General features: G+C 37.4%; 1 protein-coding gene and 1 pseudogene across 1 annotated transcript; both read right to left on the bottom strand.

Moving 5' to 3' along the window:
* Window positions 1-1,084: 1,084 nt before the first annotated feature.
* LOC112024159 (serine carboxypeptidase II-2) lies at window positions 1,085-8,172 on the bottom strand. The gene is made up of 10 exons (XM_065759732.1): window positions 7,722-8,172; window positions 7,237-7,344; window positions 6,130-6,225; window positions 5,940-6,032; window positions 4,917-5,002; window positions 4,562-4,825; window positions 3,082-3,215; window positions 2,148-2,243; window positions 1,689-1,794; window positions 1,085-1,489 (listed from the first exon to the last, which is right to left on the bottom strand). Exons 1-10 carry the CDS (start codon window positions 8,155-8,157, stop codon window positions 1,328-1,330), a joined length of 1,581 nt encoding a protein of 526 aa, XP_065615804.1. The 5' UTR covers window positions 8,158-8,172; the 3' UTR covers window positions 1,085-1,327.
* Window positions 8,173-11,270: 3,098 nt separating this feature from the next.
* LOC112024160 (serine carboxypeptidase II-2-like) overlaps window positions 11,271-21,658 on the bottom strand; it is a 45,295-nt pseudogene continuing 34,907 nt past the window's right edge.

Raw genomic sequence — 21,658 nt, 5'->3', positions numbered from 1 at the left:
CGCACACACTCGTCCACATGGCCTACACCTATTACCCTTTTAGGTCACTACACACACATTACATAAACAATGCTAACATGAGGTATTATGATATATAGGGTGTTAAGTTGTTTACTAGAGGGATTTGCTTCTGGAATTTGGGGATGGCGTAGTGACTCACTACCTGAGCCAATTTTGGATTCAATTCTTGAATTCAAAGATTGCATATCAATTCACTTCTTGGGCTAATAAAGACTAACTTCTTGAGTTCCAAATTAATTCATTTTGTAAGTTGGCCTCCTTGGGGGACATGCCAATCCATTTTTTTCCACTGTTGAGTTAGTATGGCATGTAGTGATTTTTGTAATTTCTCACACGCCATTTAGCTCTTGCCAAGATTGTGTTTCAACGAGACATAATACCCTTTCCATCCCCAAGAGTTAGAAGCCTTTAACTTGACAGTGAAAACAAATTGATTTTTACAAAAGTTGTTCCTCAGAACTATTCCTAATTCTCCAGAACAGTTTGGCAAGCATGACTTCATTCATTAGAAGCAATTTGGCTTAGAAAAAAAAAAATTTCACCATATTCCAAAATATCATTGACCTTTTCAACAAAATTTAGACTAAGACCCAAGCAATTGGAGGACTTCACTATTTTTACTCTCAAGTGCTCCTGCACTAAATCTTAAACACCATAAGACAATTAGGACTAAAGTAAATTGCTCTTTTCTGGGGCGAGTTTGGAATTGCACTTATAGGTTTCATCCTCCCACTCTTTCTCAAATTATTTATTGGAGGGGATAAATAGGCTTAGAGAGTACACACTTTACATTCAATGCACTTTGTATTTGTGTATCTTTTTGTTAAATCAGATCGTGTAATAGTTTTAGAGGGAATGAAGTATGGTGTTAGAGGGAACAAGACGATGCAAATAATACACACACAAGAGACGGTTTTTTTTTTTTCTTTTTTATATTTAAAAAAAAAAAAAAAGCTACAAAAGGGAGAGTTTATACAGCAGAATAGTTATGGGGAAAAAAAAAAATGTAATCTGCCAATGCCGTTTTGACATGATGGCAATTCCAACCTTGTGATCTTGCCAATGCCAGCAAACAACATACACCCTTGTTAGCGCCACTTTTATTGTAAACAAACAACTCTATAGTTGACACTATTTTTATTGTACACAAATCATAATGTGCCAAATCAATAGTTGTAAAATTTGTTGTCCCTGGACTTATTGTACATTCTGAAACAACATTAACTGGATTGATAACCACCACTCCACAGTAGACACATGGAAAAGTAATCTTTCCTTCTGATTCCTGGAATAAGCAATAGGGACTTCAAGATGCACTGACTAGTTCCATACTTGACATTGAGTTTCCTGACAAGAAGGCTTTAATGAGTGCCAAAGCTAGTTTGGGCTTATGCAGAGGAACTTCATGTCCTGCTCCCCGGACTGATACAAAGGTCAGCCCAGCATAGTCTTGAGTCCATCCACCCACCTGTTCAACAAATTTTCTTAATTTCTAGTGTCTACTGCCATATGTAGTAAATTTACTTATTGATACATTATAGAGATGAAGCAAGTAGTCTATAACTGAAAAACAGAATGCTTTTATATTAAGAGAGAAGTATATGATAACAACAACAACAACAACAACAAAGCTTGCAGAAGAAAATGGTTATTTTAACTTAATATACCTGCCCATCATCATACCAGGCACGCCAAGGTCTCAAAGTCGGAAGCTTAAGAGCATCAATACTCAACCGGGTGGCTGTAACTGGGATTATGGCATCTGTATCACCACTGTCACAGAGGAGAGATGAATAAAACTTGGATCATTACCAGAAGTTTTTCTGAAATCACTTGAATCAGAAAGAAAAAACCATTTGCCAGCAGAACCAGCATGATGCAGGAAGCGTGAAAACAATTTTAGTTCAATTTAATTTTAGAAATCCATTTTATTTTTACAATTTTTCCATTAGACATGCATGTGACCATTTGCAGGGTGCTTCCTAGCTTTGATACCAGCAATTAATAAGGAAGCACATGCATGTGATTTTTGGCAGGTACAGGTCAATGCAAATGTTCATTACACACGAAAGCAATACTACAGGCAGTAAATGTATGCAAAACATATGCTAGATGTCAACAGGAACCTGAACATCCATATACGCAGTCCTGAATGAATCAGCTCATGGTAAACGTCCAGCATTGTCCGAGGAGAATCCTTCCAGTTAGCATTTATCAATTCGCTACAAAACAACATAAGTAAAAATTATGAGGACTTCCATCTTTCCATCACTTCAGTCAAGGTTATCAAAGTACACAGAACTTATGTACATAGAAGATCGCAAGAAGAAGATTTATGTCAAGTTCTTTAGGGAGAAAAAACTCAAACTAAACATAATATGTGGCACACAGAGCAGAAGCAAGCTACAATTTCCACAAGTGATGTCAAAAGATCAATTTCTTTTAAATAGTAACATCTAAATAAAAAATTAAAACTTCCAGCATATCACCGTTTAAGATGCTATGATAAGTTACTTAAAATTGAATGACTTGTATATAGAATGGGGAGCTGATGGCATCAAGTATTAGTTAAAAATATGAAGACATCACATTACACTAGGCAATGTTTACTCAGGTATATACTAATCCACACCTGGATATATTAACTACAAGTTTAAAACAAAGATGCATGACTTCCTCACTCAATTTAATAAGACAGTGTATTCCAGTGGCAGGCTAAAAAGCCTAAATGCAGCTCCTTCCCTTAAATACTTCGTCCAATTCCCACCCCAATGGCTGGATTCTCTACCGCGTCCCTTACCCTCTCCATCCCTTAGCTGCATTATACACGTTCTGAATCATTGTAACTCGATCAAAACTTAAAGTTCATATTAGTGAATATAAGAATGTTGCTTTAATCATTTGGGACTGCTACCTGCACATTTGTGGCATACCTTCACCAGGAAATTCCAATTAACTAAAAGGAATACTTGAGCTACTGAAATTTTCTTATGGCCAAATTATTCACCCACCTTAGGTGGCAATGCAATTATAAGTGTTTATCTACAAAGAGCTATATACCTGCAGGTTGACCATTTAGATGGTGCAAAAGCTGGATCAACATGAAGTGCCTTTTGTACCAAAGGTAAATTGAAGTATACAACTGAGTGCTCCTCGGTGCAAGGATCGTACTTCTCACCAATGTGACCAACCATCTATAAGATGACATTACATATCATTAACCATCTGACCAGATGTTTTAGCTATTTCAGAGGCATTATGAAAAATCTTTTCAGGAAAGCAAAAAAAAAAAAAAAATTAATTTCCAATTTCATATTAGATTTGGTGACTATTGAGGCCAAAGCTGGTTAACTAAACTAACATAGCTCTAGAACTATAATAGGAGAAGTTTGATCCAGGACTTGATAGTTCCGAACTCTAAATATGGCAGAGAATCTATACACTACTCTTTGACAGTGACGGGTATGTACATCAATTTAGCATAGAAAAGAAATGCAAGGACATAGATAATAGATGACCAAAACAATATTATATTATTATTTTCAATTTTTATTATCTATAGCCATATATGATATATATATATATATATAATTTTGTTTAGCAAGAATGCTTTCTCTGGCATTGAAGTACTGCAAAGCAAGTTTAGATTACTGTTGTAAACATATTTGATTTAATCCATCTAAATAAGTTGAGGAACAAAAGGCAAAGTCAAGGAATCTTCCAAAATGAGAAAAAGAGTTTGACCTTTGAATATTTTCAATATCCATGGTAGTTTTCTTCAAGCATAATAAAGCTATGTAAAATCTACACTAAATTCCTCCAGAGTCCTTAAGTTGAGCAGCCACAACACTATTTTTGGCAGATGTACAGTTCTAATATACTATTGTTGTATCACCTTGGTAGATTTTTAATTCTAACAACAGAAAGAGTAGCAATATGGAATAACATGCAATAAACCACATTTCCAACACTGTGGCAAAATGAAGCTTGCTACTAATTATTTGAGGCACTAAGAAACAAAACCATCTCCAAAGCAAAGAGAAAATTATCTGACTACAATCAAGAAGTAGTTTGTTAGACAGAACTATTCTATCCACAGAATGAAATGCATGAACTGAAATTTCCATTGAGAACCATCTAGATAGCTAAAAGGACCTGATTGACAGAGCAAAAAACTCGGCCAGCTAAGTGTTTTCCCCATTTTAAAACTCACTCAAAACACTAAAAACTACGGAAAGATGATACAGTATTAACAAATCAATTAAGGATGGGGTGTTGACATGGTTTCATCCTTTTGAAATCTATTAGGATCCAGTGGCCAAACACTTGAAGGAGCACCTTCGGCCTACCCTTATTGTCTAGACCCCTCAAGCATTGTTTTCTCAGTAGGTAGGAACTACCATGGCCATGCCCCAGTAGGATCTCCACAACTGGCCACCACTTTTACTGATTTTTCATATGCCCCAATATGTGCAACATTTATCTAAGAAGGAAATTATATATATATATATATATTGATTGATTGTTCAGCATAACTCACATTCATTCTTTTCAACAGCCGATTTGACTGGCTTACATTAGCAAAGCAGGTGGGAGTGAAGATGCTATATGGGTCAATGTTTCCAAGTTCTTCATTAGCAACATCTAAAATATTATCGCATGCATCTGAGGTATGTATAAATGACTGAAAATCACAGAGAAGGTTCAGCAGCCCATATGTTTTATCAGAAATCAAACCAGCTGCCCACATAAACTGGAAAACACCCAAGTGGTCATGGTAATCGTCAGTTAGAGCATTTCCAACCTGCATAACAAATAGACTTTGATGTTTTAATTATCAACATGATACACAACAAATCAGGAACTTTAGCTATAGAGAAGAATAGAGTCTATACCATATAACCTTTCAGATTAATTGCTTTTGCCTTCAATGCTGTGTTGTATCTTACAATGGCTTGGCTTAGTTGAGGAACATAATGTCCTGAAACATGGATTTCAGTTATTAAACCATAATACACAACCTCCTAAGCCGCAAAAGAAACTATAAATATAAATGCAGAAATTAAAATATGATAAACCTCATCAGCCATAGCAATTTAATGAACAAAGAACTACTTCCCTTGTTTTACATAAGTTTTGTAATTACTACTGTTGCAATGATATAAAATAATCTTTATACAATGGGATGGATGTGGAGGGTGGTAAGTTGATGAAATTACAAAAATATTTCCACATTATAAGCATTATATATTACTTTGTAATTCTTTTACCACAATGATACCATTTTATGACTATTTAGGTAGAATTTGGTCAATCTAAAGGATTTATCCTTAAAATTCCTTTCAGATGAGTAGTAGGTGGAAAGCCTTTGTATGTCCTTTACAATGGCCTTCCAGAATTGAATAGATGAAGATCCACCTGTGATTAGAATGACAAATTTTTAATTCCATTTCTTGTTTTAGTCCCTTTATTAACTCTCTCACATCTTCAAAACTCTAGGCTCACTGACTCCATATAGCATGTTCAATCTAGTAAATCATTCTTTCTATTTTTCCAAACAACCATGTACTATGACAAACACTATGTTTGCGTCTTTTAATTATTGTTGAGAAGTTTTTCCTTTTCCTATATCAAACAACAGGATCCGAACCCATGGCATCTGCTTATGAGGGTTGTAAAGAATCAGAAGAACAAGACACCTGTGGTTTAATATATATTCAAATTCAGCAACACAGAATAACATGACATGTACCAATAATTCATTGTCCCTAATTTTAACCCAACAATAAGTGATGCTTGAAAAGGCCCATATATCATGTATCTGGAATAACAGACCTACAGAGGCTTTTCAGTGTCATCTATTCAATGCTAACATTGTCATTACTTAAGATTAACTACATACAAAGATTGAACTCAACCTGCATAGCTCTCTCCTGTAATATAAAAGTCCCTTCCTTTGAACTGAGGAAAGCGCTCAAGCCACTTCAATAAAAATGCTAGAGAGTCCTCGGCTGCAAACCAGAAAATGATGAATTTAAGGTACAAAAGCTATCAACAATAATAAACTGTTCAAAGCAGAAGCACAAAATTAAATGGTCCAAGCAATACCAGTTCTTTTATCTCCATTATTGAGCACATCGGAGGAAGTGTTTGAATAAGAAAAACCAACTCCAACAGGGGAATCAAGAAATATAAGATTGGCAACTGCAGAAGGGTAAAAGTAGTTTGAGTAAACCATAAGGAATACCTTGATGTGATTTTATCATTCCAGAAAATGTAAAGCACAAAAGCGCAACATGTAAACAATAGTCATGCCAGCAAGTTGTAATGTTCAACCAATTAGGTCCTCATAAGTAGAAGATGAACAAAAGAAAGAGTCTTTAAGGAAAGAAGCATATATGCCAAACAATCCGTGTTTCCCAAATAAATTCGTATAATTATTTAAATTGGTAATTTATCTACTAATAAACTTCATATATTATTTCACCATGCTATAAATATTATTTATTTATAGTTAACTGACTTATATTGATGCGGGGGGAGAAATACTTAAAGACCATGCTACAAGATGTGTACAATGCTCTTGTAAATACTTACATTCTAAATTAGATTATAAAATCTACAATCAAATGCATATTACTAGTACCAAGAGTGCAGGACCACTCAAATAATGATCTCGACAAAAAGAATTTTAGTTCAATATCTGATAACTGCACTTCATTAAATGTGCAGTTGTTCCTCGCCCCCTATATTGCCCAAATTACTCATAGGGGACTATAAATATAATTGAGATATCTGTTTCTTTTTAAAGTGTTAGTAGTTTATATACAAAGTTCGAGTAGGATTATGATATAATATACATTATGTAGGCCAAGAGAATAATAGTCTGTAGGATGTGGCTTACATATAACTGAGTAAAAAGATGCACTAATTCCAATCCATAACAGGCCATGCTTCAGCTAATTGGAAATATCTCCAGTTCAGAGTTCATACTCTTTTTATGTAATTCATCCATTTTTTATGAAACCTTGAGCATCACTTAATAGCCAAGATAAAAAAAAAGAAAAGAAGCGTGTGTATGGTGAGATCATGGGTTCAAGACCCACCAGGTCATCTGCACTTGGTTATTGGCTACTTGTTTTTTTTGCTCAAACATTAATATTTGTTATAGACAAAGACTTAAAAGTAATTGACAAATTCATAGATGTTTCTTACCTTGATTCCAAGAGTAAGGGTTCAAATAAAGGGTCTTCCCATCCTTTTTAATGTGAAAAGGGCCAATTTCCTCTGCCTCCCCATAAGCAATGGATGAACATCCAGGCCCTAAAGAAATTAGTCTTTGGTCAGGAACTTATTTCAAAATACTGTACTTTATCAATAGCAATTAGAAAAGTAGACGAGCTATCAGTTCTCAAGAGGGAAGAGGGCCACAAAGGAAAAAAACACGTTAGATAAATCTATGCTGTGTTCTTTGTAAAACCCCTCCTCCTTCATCCCAAAAAAAAAGCATCAAGATAGAGAATCATTTTAAAAATAAAGACTTTTTCCAATTACATATTGTTCTAACTTATCTATCAAACAGTATAGAATAATTTAAACAGTAAGATATAAAAAAAACAGCTATATATTAATTCAAAAAGTACAAGTCAAAAACAACAATAACAATTATGAAAAGGGTATCAAGAATATTGAAGTTTGACCTCCATTAAGCCAAAGAACAAGAGGCTTTGATTCAGGATCCTCAGTGGCCTCAATAAACCAATAGAAAAGAGCTCTCCCAGAATCTTCATTGACTGTTACGTAACCAGCATAGTGTTCAAAGCTCACGTTAAAGCTCTGTCCTGGGAGTTGTAGAACCTTGTCCAGTTGTTGCTGGACAAGTGGGTCTGTAGAAGAGGTTGTAATAGCAATGCCCAGAAAGACATAGATGAAGATGGACAAGGTTCTATTAACAAAACCAAAGGGTCCTCCGGTACTGGTCATTTCTTTGAATGGGTGGCTGAGCATGTGGGTATTGGGTAGAATGATATATGAATGGTTCCCATGATGCTGGCTTTGTTGGTTTTGCTGACAACAACAATCAAAGCCTGGCTGCTTTTGCTGACACCACCCACCAGCCCTCCACTTTTCCCCCATATTTTTTGGATGTAATTTAGGGGCACGTTTGGTTTGGAAATTATAAATACAATAAATATGTTATCTTTCCTCTTAGATATTGGTCAAAGATATTCGTTTAAGAGATGCTTTAAAAAAAATTTATGGTAAAGGAAAAAAAGACTGATTTTTTTAACAATTTTTATATTTTTTTATAAAAATTGTATCAAAACTTTTTGAAAATAATTCATTAACAAATGGGCATTCGTTAACTAGACTAAGGAGAGAATATGTGTTCATTCTAATCCCCAAGAATTCTATATTTTTTCTCTACAAATAAAAATTCTAAACTTTTTTCACCACTTGCTTTATATCATCATGCTAAGACCCAAATTAATTTTTGGTGGATGTGGATTTGAACCGCATATCTTATTTGACAACAAAGACTTAACTAATTGAGCTAAATTATTGAATTCCACATTTTTCTACTATACTTGAGAATTTAAGATTACCATGATGGATGCGTATTTTAAATAGTATCGGTCATTAATCTATATGAAAATAACATTTCACCGACCATAACTTCATATAACAATGTTTGAAAAAATTGTACCTATAACTTATTATCAACCAAAATCTCTATATAATGCATTCTAGAAGTGGTCCATTCTGTACATTAAATAAGTTTAATAATACCAAAAAAAAATCACAAATATTTTTTTCATAGTAAAATATCATGCTGTGATTGGTATCTTAGAAAATGGAGTAAATATTAAGAATAAATTCACGTGAAAGTCTTTTCTCAAAAAAAAAAAAAATCGCGTGAAACTCACGTTGAAGTCACGTTGTATTAATTATATAACATGCCATTTTATCAATATAGGAAAGAAAATTTACGTAAACATTGCTCACTTGTGCAAGAAGCAAGGCATATCTTACTTAACATATACTTTTACTCTATATATATATATATACATAGATATAGTCCTACTCTAAAAAAAAAAAACACACTTTTACTAAATGGAACCAAACAAGTCTTTATCGGTATTTTGACTCTTTTGACTGATTGTTATAAACGGATCTGGGGTCATATCATGATAAAACGGCTGAGCTCAAATTAGCTAGAAAGTCTGGAAAGGATAAGCGGCTGTGTGATACATGTATTTAAATACATATTTTTAATTTTTAAATAATATTACATGTATTATTATGCATATTTTTACATATATTTTTTTTTACATGTATTTCTAAAATAATTAAAAATTGTTATTTAAACACCCGTACCAAACGGATCCTAATATATGAAGGTCAATTTCCGTACCACCAAATCTTTTATTTATTTATTTATTTTGGGTAAAAAGAAAAATGCATTCAACTCAGAAACAGAAGGAGCTACATCAGAGAGTCAGGGCAAAGCCTGAAATGATAAAGGCCAAACAAATCCGAAAGTAAAACATCCAAAAGATTAGAGTGGGAGAATTAAATTATAATACAAAACATTAGAAATTTGATAGGTTAATAATCTAGCAAGAGCATCAGCATGGTGATTGGCTTCCCGATGGCAATGAGTCACCTTAATTTGAGGTACTTGAGAAATCAAGAGCCTGCAATCAACTACAAGAGAAGAATTAGTAGTGTTAGAATATCCAACATTGTTTATTTGGTCTGCAATTACTTTATCATCAAATTCAACTTCTAAAACATTAATTTGCAGGTTTAAATACATGATTAAACCTACGGATTAATGCTCTAGAAGTTGAATTGAATGCTAAAGTAGGTGCAGACCTGATGAAGAATGTTGAAAATTCTAATGCTGCTAATTCCTCTAATTGCTTTACCACTCAATACAAAGTTATATATATATATATATATAGAGAGAGAGAGAGAGAGAGAGAGAGAGAGAGAGAGAGAGAGAGAGAGAGAGAAGAAAATTTTAAATAATTAGAACTGACAAGACATCCGTTCACGTGGCCTTTTGGGTCACTACACATACATTACATAAACAATGCTAACATAGGTCTGCAACTACTTTATCATCAAATTCAACTTACAGTATAGAAAGTGTCAAGTTGCTTACCAGAGGGATTTACTTCTCGAATTTGGGGACTGCGTATTGACTTACTACTTGAGCCAATTTTGGATTCACTTCTTGAGTTCAAAGATGCATATCAACCCACTTCCTAGGCTAATAAAGACTAACTTCTTGAGTTCAAAATGAATTCATTTTTTAAGTTAGCCCCCTTGAGAAGCATGCCAATCCATTTTTTAACACTGATGAGTTGGTATGGCATGTGGTGATTTGTGTATTTCTCACACGCCATTTAGCTCTGGTCAAGATTGTGTTTCAGTGAGACATAATGCCCTTTCCATCCCCAAGAGTTAGAAGCCTTTTAACTTGACAGTGAAAACAAATTGATTTTTACAGTAGTTGTTCCGCAGAACTTTGGGATTATTCATTATTCTCCAGAACAGTTTGGCAAATATGACTTCATTCATTAGAAGCAATTTTAGCTTTCCATCCTAAGAACTTTAAAAGAAATCTTCTCAACTATATACCTAAAATTTTCAACAAAATTTTAGACAAAGATCCAAGCACTTGGAGAACTACACTTTTTTTACTCTCAAGTGCTCCTGCACTACATCTTATACACTAAAAGGCAATTAGAACTAAAGTAAAGCGAAGTGCTCCTTTCTGGGGCGAGTTTGGGATTACGCTTATAGATTTCATCCTCCCACTCTTTCTCAAATTATTTATTGGAGGGGAAAATAGGCTTAGAGAGTGCACACTTTACATTCAGTGCACATTGTATTTGTGTATCTTTTTGTTAAATTATACATGTAGTGGTTTTAGAGAGAATGAAGTCTGTTGTTAGAGGGAGCTAGATGAAGGAAATAACACACTTTTTTTTTTAATAAATAAATATAAGCTAGAAAAGGGAGAGTTTATACAGCAGAATAGTTATGGAAAAAAAATGTAATCCACCAATGACGTTTTGACATGATGGGAATTCCAACTTTGTGATCTTACCAATGCCAGCAAATAACATACACTTGTTGAAACCACTTTTATTGTACAAAAAATAGTTGACACTACTTTTATTGTACACAAATCACAACATACCAACTTAGCAGTTGTGCAATTTGCTGTCCCTGAATCGACTTATTGTACATTCTGAAAAAATGTTAGCTGGATACAGTGGACACAAGGAAAAGTAATCTTTCCTTCTTATTCCTGGAACAAGCTACAGGAAAAAGGGGGACTTCATCATGCACTGGCCAGTTTCGTTGAGTTCCCTGACAAGAAGGCTTTAACGAGTGCCAAAGTTAGTTTGGGCTTATGCAAAGGAACTTCATGACCTGCTCCCCGGACTGTTACATAGGTAAGCCCAGCATAGTCTTGAGTCCATCCAGCCACCTGTTCAACAAATTTTCTTAATTTCTAGTGTCTAATGCCATATGCGGTATATTTACTTATTGGGTAAATTATAGAGATGAATCAAGTAGTCTATAATCTATGAAGCACAGGTGCATTCCAGGATTTGGATGTGGGTTTGTGACTTAGCAATTTTTGAAAAAGTAGAGTGCGGGTGCGGCAGAGTGTGGTGATTAAAAAATTATTAAAAATATTGTTATTTATATATTTTATATATTACTAAGCATGCTTTTTTATATAATAATAATAATAATAGAAAACTCATATAATAATAATAATAATAAAATAAATAAATAGTAATAAGTACTAAGGGAGTCAATACTGTACCGGAAGCTATACTAATTTGGCCAGCGGTATGATATATTTCGGATACCAGTTAATACAAGTATACCGTTTTGGGTTTGCCGCTATTTTGTATATTTATAAATANATGGTATTGACTACCTTGATAAGAACACAAAATTTTTGACACTTGAATGATTGACAAAGGTATTAAAATAGATGAAACTTCTCATAAATTAATTAATTAAAAAAAAGATGGGGCTTAGTGGCTCACGTATTTGGTCAGCCCAACAACAAAATAAAGGGTATATCATATACGTGGTAGGTAATAAATTAGGTGTAGCTTCCCTTAAAAAAAAAAAAAGGGAAGATGTAGCTCACGTGTTTGGTCAAAGAGGCACAAAAAACAAAATAAGGAAAGATGTGGTGGCTCACGTGTTTGTTAACAAAGGCTAAAAGGCATTTAACAAAACTTTCAAAAAAAAGAAAAAAAGAAAAAGAAATAGAAAGCTGGGCTCTACGAAAAACAAGGAAGAAGAAGATAAAGAAGCAATAAAGAAGAAGAAAGGGGTTAAGGTCGGTGAAATGGTGCCGGCAACAGCGGCATCGGAGCTGAATCGGTGCAAGTTGGTGCGAATTCAGAAACAAAAAAAAAAAAAAAAAAAAAAAGGACCCGGTTCGATGCGTAGGCAGCAGCGTCCCTCGCGCGTCGGATGCGAGTGCGGCAGCCATTTTGCCGCGTCCGTGCATCCCAATCTATAATTGAAAAACAGATTGTTTTTATATCAAGAGAGAAGTATATAATAACAACCAACAACAAAGCTTGGAGAAGAAAATGGTTAACTTTATGTATCTTGTCCATCATTATACCAAGCATGCCAAGGTCTCAAAGTCGCAAGTTTAAGAGCATTTATACTCATCCGAGTCACTGTAATTAGGAGTGCACCATTTGTGTCACCACTGTCATACAGGAAAGATGAATAAAACTTGGATCATTACCAGAAGTTTTTCTTAAATAACTTGAATAAAAAAGGGGAAAAAAAAAACCATTTGCCAGCAGAACCAGCATGATGCAAGAAGCATGAAAACAATTTTATAGTTCAATTTAATTTTAGAAATCAAATTTTATTTTTACAATTTTTCCATTAGACATGCATGTGAATTTTTGCAGGCTACTTCCTAGCTTTGATACCAGTAATTAACAAGGAAGCAAATATTGGAGTTTGTGCCCTAAAATCCAATTTATTGGCATGTCATAAATAATTAATTGTTTAATTATATGAGATTATTCATAAATGAACTAATGTGACATTATCATAGTCCTTGAGATGCATTGTATGTGATTTATGTGATTTAGTCACAGAAGATATAAATCATAAGTTTCTTGTAAACTCAAAACGTAATTCGTAGTCGGTGATAAAATTAGGTGTTTCATCTGCGAAGACTATAACACATCAACTAAGATGCTTTATCTTGATCATGGAAGTGGAGACCTTTAGTTGATATGTCTTAAGAGTTAAGACATATTGAACTGGACTGCTATGAGATTAATTATTCAATCAACAATTGTCACCTGAATAATTGAAGGGGATAAAAATCAAAGCATGATGGATACATAAGCCTGATGGCACTAAATTATGTAAGACGACAGATTAAGGTTTTGGACAGGAAGAATGCATGATAGGTAGTCCTATATGGACGAAATCCTTGGTGTATGGACACGAGGGCGACTGATGTCAAGGCCATGTGGCACCCATAGGGCTTAAGTGAACTCCAAGGAATCTTAAATGGAAATATCTTGCACTCTACGTTTGACTCTAGTCAAGGAGCCCCTATATGGAAAGAATCCTGTAAATAAGGTACATTTATTAGGATCTTTTTCCATAAGGAAAGATCTTTTGACCCAAGAAACAGAGTCGGCTTCACATTACTATAAAAGTTCAATGCTTTCAGAAAACAAGGTACACATAATTGACCCCAACTCTGGCACTTTAGGGTTGTGAGAAGTTTTCTAACTTAACATTCGGAGGGTCTTTGACCGGTCTGTGTTATGCAGGTGTTGTCTTGAGCATGTGAAGACTATGTGACTTACTGACGATTTTCGACATCATCAGTTGGCACTGTCTGTGGGAAAGAACAAGCACAACCTGCAAGTCATACCATCGCTTCCCAGACAAAGAGTTGCATGGTGCTTACTCGCTCAATGCCGACCACCAACAATGTTCAAGGAGACGAACCACGCATTGCCACACTCGAGAGACAGGTTCAGACTCTCGCTGCTGCCATAGAGTGCCTCACTAAGCAAAACCATGATCTAGAAGAGCAACTGTGACAGAAGAATGCGAGGCTTAATACTCAAGATGAGGATCAAGAAGGCACTAACGCTGAGAGAAGGGACCACAAGGGGCCGGAAGGTAGCAACACCCCAAGCAGACCAGAGTGATAGGACACGAGCTGTCCATCCGTCGTAGATACGATTCCACATCATATGGTCATGGAGATGCAGATGATGAAGGAATGAATGGATTTTATGATGAGCACCCTCAGAGGACGAGTATCTAGCGACCTCGATGACCTGGTCTATCGAACTGATTCACCATTCACCGCATCCGTCACTTCATTCCCCCTTCCACCGAAGTTTCATATGCCTCAAATGGAAAGCTACGACAGATCTAAGGATCCACTAGATCACCTAGAGTCTTTCAAGACATTGATGTACCTACAAGGAATGGCAGACGAGATCATGTGCAGGGCCTTCCCTACTACGCTAAAGGGCCCCGCAAGGATTTGGTTTAGCAGGTTGACGCCCAATTCCATTGGTACTTTTAAGGAGTTAAGCGCAAAGTTTGCCTCACACTTTATCGGGGGGCATAGGTATAAGAAGTCCACTGCATGCCTAATGAGCATAAAGCAATGAGAGGATGAGATGTTGAGGTCATACATAGCTCGCTTTAACAAGGAGGCACTCTCAATCGATGAAGCTGACAACAAGATACTTGTGGTCGCATTTATGAATGGGCTATGGAATGGTAAGTTTCTGTTTTCCTTATACAAAAATGACCCAATAACTACGCCGGATATACTCTACAGGGCTACTAAGTACATGAACGCGGAAGATGCATTGCTGGACAGGAGGAACCACGACAGGACAAGGGGCATAAGATAGTGTGGATAGGAGATAGAAGGGAAGATAGGTGCTTTAAGCCTTCCACCAGAAGGTTTGTAAGTTTCACCCCACTGAACACCCCGATTGATCAAGTCTTAATGCAGATCAAGGACGAAGGAGCCTTGAAGTTCCCTCGCAAGCTGAAGGGAGACCCTAGCAAGAGGTCTAGAGACAAGTACTACTGTTTCCACTGTGACCATGATCATGACATGTCTGACTGCTATGACTTAAAGTAGCAGATAGAAGCTCTTATTAGGCAATGGAAGTTGCAAAGGTTCATCGGTAAAGAAAGGAAGGATCAGCCACAAAAACCACCTGCTCGAAGAGAAAATAAGCATCTCAGACCCCCACTAGGAGACATAAGGATGATTGTAGGGGGAACCATAGCATCTGGCTCATCCAAGAAGGCACGCAAAACCTACCTACAGATGGTTCAAAATGTCTGGTTGATGGAATTCGTCCTAAAGATGGCATAGATCGACAACCCTGTCATTGGGTTTACAGAGGAAGATGCTAGGCATCTCACCACCCACACAACGATGTGCTCGTGGTTAGCATTCGGATGGGGGACTACAACACCCATCGAGTCCTTATGGATAGTGGGAGCTCTACCGACATCCTATACTATCCAACATTCCAGCAGATGAGAATTGATAGGGAACAACTGATTCCTGTTAACACGCCACTTGTCGGATTCGGAGGAACAAGGGTACAACCTTAGGAGTAGTCACTTTGTCCGTAATAGTCGGAGATTACCCACAGTAGATCACCAGAGATGTCACGTTTTTGGTTGTAGAGTGTTCATCCGCTTACAATGCCGTATTAGGTCGTCCTACTTTGAATTCATGAAAGGCCGTAACTTCAACTTACCATTTGGTGATCAAATTCCTAATAGAGTAAGGAGTAGGAGAGGTACGAGGAGATCAAGTAGCGGCATGCGAATGCTACATTACTATGCTAGAAATAGACTATCATTTGCAGACAATGTGTATAGAGGAGCAGCGAACAGTGGCAGAACTAGTGGAAGGATTGGAAAAAGTTCTCCTTGACGACTCCAAGCCTGAACGGATTACCAAAATCGGCACTCTAGCTAGCCTACTAGTCAGGCAAGCACTGACGACATTTCTAAGGGAAAACCAAGACGTGTTCGCTTGGAGTCATGAGGACATGCCTGGAATTGATCCATTCGTCATAGTCCACAAGTTAAATGTGTCACCCTTTTTCTCTCCCATACGCTAGAAAAAATGTGTGTTCGCACAGGAGTGCGACAGGGCCATAGTAGAAGAGGTTCACAAATTACAGGAAGCAGACTTCATACGAGAAGTGTACTACCATGACTGGCTGGCTAACGTGGTGATGGTCAAGAAAACCAATGGAAAATGGAGGATATGTGTGGACTTCACAGAACTAAGCAGGGCCCGCCCCAAGGATATCTATCCTCTGATTACAACCAGATCAAGCTGGACGAGCCCAACCAAGAGAAGATTTCATTCATCACTAGCCAGGGTCTCTTCTATTAAAAAGTGACGTCGTTCAGGCTCAAGAACGTAGGTGCTACATATCAAAGGCTGATGAACAAAATGTTCACGCATCATATTAGGAGGAATGTGGAAGTTTATGTGGACAGCATGTTGGTAAAGAGTATACGGGAGGACAACCACTTGAACGACCTCCAAGAGACCTTTGACACCCTCCGATCTTATAATATGAAATTGAACCCAAGCAAATGTGCGTTTGGGGTGGTGGCAGGAAAATTCCTAAGGTTCATGGTATCCTAAAGGGGTGTTGAGGTCAACCCGGATAAGATTCAGGCCATAATGGAGTTAGCCCCACCAAAGACTATAAAGGAAGTACAGAGCCTAAACGATAAGGTAGCTACCCTAAACAGGTTTGTCTCAAGAGCAATGGATAAGTGCCTGCCTTTCTTCTGTACATTGAAGAAGTCATTTGAATGGTCAACCGAGTGTCAGCTAGCTTTCAAAAACCTAAAGACATATTTTTCTTCCTCGTCGTTACTAAGCCTGTCAAAACTAAGGGAAGCATTGTTCCTATATCTAGTCGTCTCCCCCACCGCTGTCAGCATGGCCATAGTCAGAGAAAAGAACGAGGTGCAGAAACCAAGATATTTCACAAGTCGAGTGTTTTGAGGAGCAGAAGAGAGATACCCCCCCCCCAATGGAGAAGCTCGCTTTCGCATTAGTAACTGCGGCCCGAAAGCTTAAGCTATACTTCCAGGCACATACTGTGATCGTCCTAATAGATAAGCCTCTTTAAAAAGCAATAAGCAGCCTTGAAGTTGTTGGACAGATGGCGCTATGGGCAGTTGAGTTGAGCAAATTCGACATACAATACCAACCACGTACAGCTATAAAGGGACAAGTTATTGCTGACTTCATTGCAGAATTCACTCTTACGGATGACTAAGGGCAGAAGAGATCCCTTAATGGAGCATCCACACAGACGAATCTTCTAGTAGGCAAGCAGGTGGAGCCGGTGTGGTACTCCATAGCCCGGAAGGGGATATGGTCGAATGTATGATTCGTCTCGATTTCCCTATGACCAATAACGAGGCAGAGTACGAAGCTCTGATAGCAGGGTTGGATCTTGCCAAGGCGGCAGAAGCTGAAAATATGGTCGTCTACTGCGATTCCAAGTAGTAACTAGCCAGGTTAGTGGCAACTATGAATGCAAAAACGAATGAATGAAGAAGTACATTAAGCAAGTGAAGGATCGAGTTAACAACCTCCAAGTGAAGTTTGTTCAGATACCAAGGGATCAAAACGAGCACGCCGATCATCTTGCTAAAGCTGCCTCAGCGGAGTACATGCTCGTCCTTAGTCAAGTACTATCTTTCATTCAAATCTCATCATTAATAGACAGCATCAGTGTACAGGAAATAGGTTTCGTGAATTACTAGACGACACCAATAATCTCTTACCTAAAGGACGACGTGTTGCTTAACAAAAATGAAGTTGCAAGGAAGTTGAAGGTTCAAGCAACGCACTTTGTTTTGATTAAAGGTGTTCTATACAAATGGGGCTTCTCCTGACCGTATCTAAGGTGTCTCATCCCCGAAGAAGCAAACTATGTAATGCGAGAAGTCCATGAAGGAGTTTGCAGGAACCATTCTAGGACACGATCGTTAGTGCACAAACTCATTCGAGTAGGATACTATTGGCCTACCGTGCAGAAGGATGCCACTACTTATGTTAAAGCGTGTAACAAGTGCCAGAGGTTTGCCAACCTCAACCAGTAGCCAGCGGAAGAACTCACTCCATTAACGACCCTATAGCCTCTCGCACAGTGGGGGTTGGACATCATGGTTCCATTCCTAACAGCAATTTGACAACTAAAATTTCTAGTGGTCGGTATAGATTACTTCATCAAGTGGGTGGAAGCCGAAGCACTGGCCATGATCACAGAGAAAAATGTATAAAGCTTTATATGGAAGAACATCATCTGTAGGTACAGTATATTTAGAATGCTGGTTTTAAACAATGGAAAGCTGTTTAACATCGATGCCTTCAGAGACTTCTGCTCGCAGCTAGGGATCAAGAATCACTACTCGTCACCCGTCCACCCCTAAGCCAATGTGCAAGTTCAGGCCACGAACCAATCCTTGCTTAATATCACCAAGACTCGGTTCAAGAGGGCGAAGGGTATATGGCGGAAAGAATTGCTAAGCGTCTTATGGGTGTACAAGACAACGGCTAGGATGCCTACAGGAGAGACACTATTTCGACTAGCGTATGGTAGAGAGGCAGTCATCCCGGCTAAAGTAGGACTTACAAGCTATATAATAGAAAATCATGACAGAGGTAGGAATGACGAAGCTATGCCTCTGCAACTGGATTTATTGGACGAGGTCAGAGTAACGGTCGAGCAAAGGCTAGCACAGTACCAGGACCTTATGGCCAAAATACTATAATTCCAAAGTCAGACATTGGGACTTCCAGATTGGAGATTTGGTCTTGAGAAATGTGATAGGCACCACCAAAAGACGCCTCCCAGGGGAAGCTAGAACCGAATTGAAAGGGACCATACAGAATCGCCTCGTGGTACAGGAAGGGATTGCCACCTAGAAACACTGGAAGGACAAAGTTTAAGCTATCTATGGAACACAGAGCACCTGAAGAAGTACTACCAGTAGGCAACAACATGGACAATAATAATACTCCTCATTTCCAGTTTATTGCTTTCTAGTTAAATTTTTATTATCTACAGTATCTTTTAAACCCGAAAGGCAGGTTTTTTAAGAACAATTTTTACACGCATATTTACCACAATAAGAGGAGTTATTCAGAATTGTCATGTGTATGCTATCTACGTATCTACATACTCATTATAAAATCCAAAGTAGGGATGATTTGAAATTTTAATGTCCACACATTGGATAGATTCATCCCAAAGGGGTGATTTGAAAATATTAAGTCCACACAGTGGACGGGCTCATCTAACAAGGGATGATCTGAAGTTATTAAGTCCACATAGTGGACGGGTTCATCCCATAAGGGGTGATTTAAAATTATTAAGCACAAAGTAAACGGGCTCATCCCAAAAGGGATGACTGAAAATATTAAGTCCAAAATAGACGGGCTCATCCCACAAGGGATGATTTGAAATTATTAAGTCCAACATGGATGGGCTCATCCCAAAAGGGATTGAGTCCAAAATGGACAGGTTTACACAAAGGGGGTGATTTGAGATTATTAAAGCCCATAAGGTAGATGGGTCCAACCTAGACGGGTCCATCCTAGAAGGTTGACTTACATCAATCAAGTCGACAAAGAGAACAAATTCACCCTAAATAGATCACTTATATTTGTCAATTCCATGCTAGGACAAGTTCATCTCAAAGGGTGGGCCAAAAAGTGTTAAGTAAATGAGTCCAAGCATGGACGTGTTCATTCTACATCCACACATGGATGGGCTCATCCCAATTGCGACCAAAATTATCACTAAGTATACGAAGGCACCCCAAGGAAAGATTCAAGAATTGATCAACAAAATGGACGGATCCAACTAAGGACTCCATCCCATGAAACTGACGAAGGCATTAAGATATCTAAATTGGTATATATATATATATATAAATGGAAGGAACAAGGAGCAACAAGTAAATAGCCTGTGAAAGGAAAATTTTTTACAAACACCCAAAAACAAGGGTGACGGAAGGAATAAAAACTTGTTAGGTTCTAAAAGTTTAGAACAATTGGCAAATCGTGAACACAAACTTGTCTAGATATAGATCTTATAGTCTATAGGTATTATTAGACAATGCTCAAGGTGATTCAAGTCAAGATTCAAGAACAAGTAAGTTGCAGGAAAAAAAATTCGAAATTTGCCTGGTTCGACCGATCGAGAGATAGACTTGATCGATTGAGATTCATATCTGCAGAATTTTAATTAAGCCCAAACAACAGTTCAAGCCCATTAAGGATTAAGGTTTCAGATCAAATTCTTCTAGTATATAAAGGAACCCCTAAGTACGTTTTTAATAAGGCTTTTCAGAGAGAAAATAGTGTTCCTCATTTGTAGATCTAGGGTTTTGTACTAAAAAACTCTCTCATGTCTTCTACTAGTGTTATTCCTTGAAGAATCTCAAGATCTAGTGTTGTAGAAGTTGTTGCCTTTTCTAGTCATCAAAGGTGCTAATGATCTAAACCTTCAAAGGTGGTCTTGGAGTCACAAACAGGAGAGTTTGTGTTTTTTGTTACAAGTGTGGGTGTTTGTGTTGCAAAGGCCAAGGAAAGAAGTAGTTTGTGGACTCGGAGCTATCATAGGGTTGTGGTAGTAAGTTTTCTACTCGAGGTAGCAATAAAATGTTAGTGGTCTAAGTTCTATTGTACAAACTTCAATTCTTTCATAGTGGATTTGTTTTTTACCTTAAGGATAGCGAGGTTAAATCATTCCCAGGTTTTTTACAGGTTTGGTTTTCCTGGATCATCATATCATTATATTCTTTATTTTTCGCTACTTTACATGATATGATTGTTATTGTTTTAACCTAGATCTGAATAATAAACATAAGTATTCACTTGGTTAATTAATTAGGTTAAACAATCTAATTTACAGGGATCTAAAAATGTACAAAACTATTTTCCCACATAAACAAAAAGTGATAATACACAAAGTAAAGAGGTAACAATGAAAACTACTGCTGAATAACAGGGTTTTCTTCATGCCTCTCTTTAACCGTTTGGTCCCTATCAACTGGACGGGCCTCCTTTCCTTTAGCTTTGACTTGGCCTTCAAAAGGAGCAGTCTTTCCATCACCATGAGGGTCATCAACAAGGGCATCATCAGTAAATAATTCATCAGTGCTCTCGGAATGGATGGGTTAAGCTGGAGTCTGGGCCTGGGCATCAATGGAAACATGGGACAGGTCCAGGTCTGGGAAAGAAGCTTTGACTTAACGGAAGCAGTCGTCAAAGCCGTCCGTAAAAGAGCCAGCAAGCTCCGCCAAGAGGGCGTTGGAGTCACGATACTCCCGTATCGCATCTTCCTTGGCTTGACGGAGCTAATCCTTGACAGTTTTAATCTCTTTTTCTTTATCCTCAAGGATTTGCTTCAGCACCTCTGTTTGCTTCTCCAGCTCACCTCGGACTTGCTCCAATAAGGCCAGTTTCTTTTCTTGGACCGTCTTTAGGCTTTCAACTCCC

Source organism: Quercus suber, unplaced genomic scaffold, assembly GCF_002906115.3.
Source record: "Quercus suber isolate HL8 unplaced genomic scaffold, Cork oak 2.0 scaffold_340, whole genome shotgun sequence".
NCBI lineage: Eukaryota > Viridiplantae > Streptophyta > Magnoliopsida > Fagales > Fagaceae > Quercus > Quercus suber.
This window is presented reverse-complemented; position numbering and strand designations above follow the sequence as displayed.